Genomic DNA, 625 nt, shown 5'->3' with positions numbered 1-625 from the left:
CCCAGCGGGGACAGGGTGGGGGAAGGAACCTTCTGCTGCAAGGGTGATGGGACGTCCCTGCGGGGGGGGCGGGTTGGGTGGGTCTGTCCCCGGGACCCCCGGCACGGGCCATCTCACGTGCGTCTCTTCCCTCCCCACAAGCCGGGGCAGCCGCCAAGCGCCGCGTGGTGCGTGAGGACCCCCCTGCCCTGTGGGTCCTGGCACTGGTGGTACCGAACCCCTGACCGGCCAGTCCCTGGCGTCTGCATCGGCTCCAAAATGGCTAAGATTGGCTTAAAGTCCTGCAAGGATTTAAATCGGAAGCCGCGTTCGGCTCTGCGTACGCTGGGGGGACGGGACCTGTCTTTCGTCTCGCCCCTGCGTGAGGGCTGGAGGCTCGTCCCTGCAGAGGCGGATCCTGTGGTCACGCGAGTCCGGTGACGCCGGGGGGACTCGGGGTAAACCCCGGTGGCCTGGGGCGGCTGAAGGGGGTGGCAGGCGGTGACCCCGGCTCTGCCGGGGCGCCCCTGGGGAAAGCACCCGGGAACGGCCCCCATCGCCCACGCCAGGCTGTGCCGACGCGGCCGCCGTGCCTGCTCCAGCTCTGCGGGACCCTGGGCCGGATCCTGCCCTCTCCCCCGTGCCC

The 625-nt window shown here is 70.9% G+C and overlaps 1 protein-coding gene across 1 annotated transcript in view; it reads left to right on the top strand.

The window, feature by feature from the left end:
- Positions 1-258: 258 nt before the first annotated feature.
- Positions 259-625, top strand: part of IQCC (IQ motif containing C) — a 5,910-nt gene continuing 5,543 nt past the window's right edge. The window contains exon 1 of the mRNA XM_009284841.1: positions 259-416. Coding sequence (XP_009283116.1) covers positions 259-416 — 158 coding nt within the window. The remainder of the gene's footprint in view (positions 417-625) is intronic.

The sequence above is a fragment of the Aptenodytes forsteri genome, unplaced genomic scaffold (genome assembly GCF_000699145.1).
Source record: "Aptenodytes forsteri isolate BGI_AS27 unplaced genomic scaffold, ASM69914v1 Scaffold7, whole genome shotgun sequence".
Taxonomy (NCBI): Eukaryota; Metazoa; Chordata; class Aves; order Sphenisciformes; family Spheniscidae; genus Aptenodytes; species Aptenodytes forsteri.
Note: the sequence above shows the minus strand (reverse complement) of the source record. Positions and strands in the feature narration are given on the sequence as shown.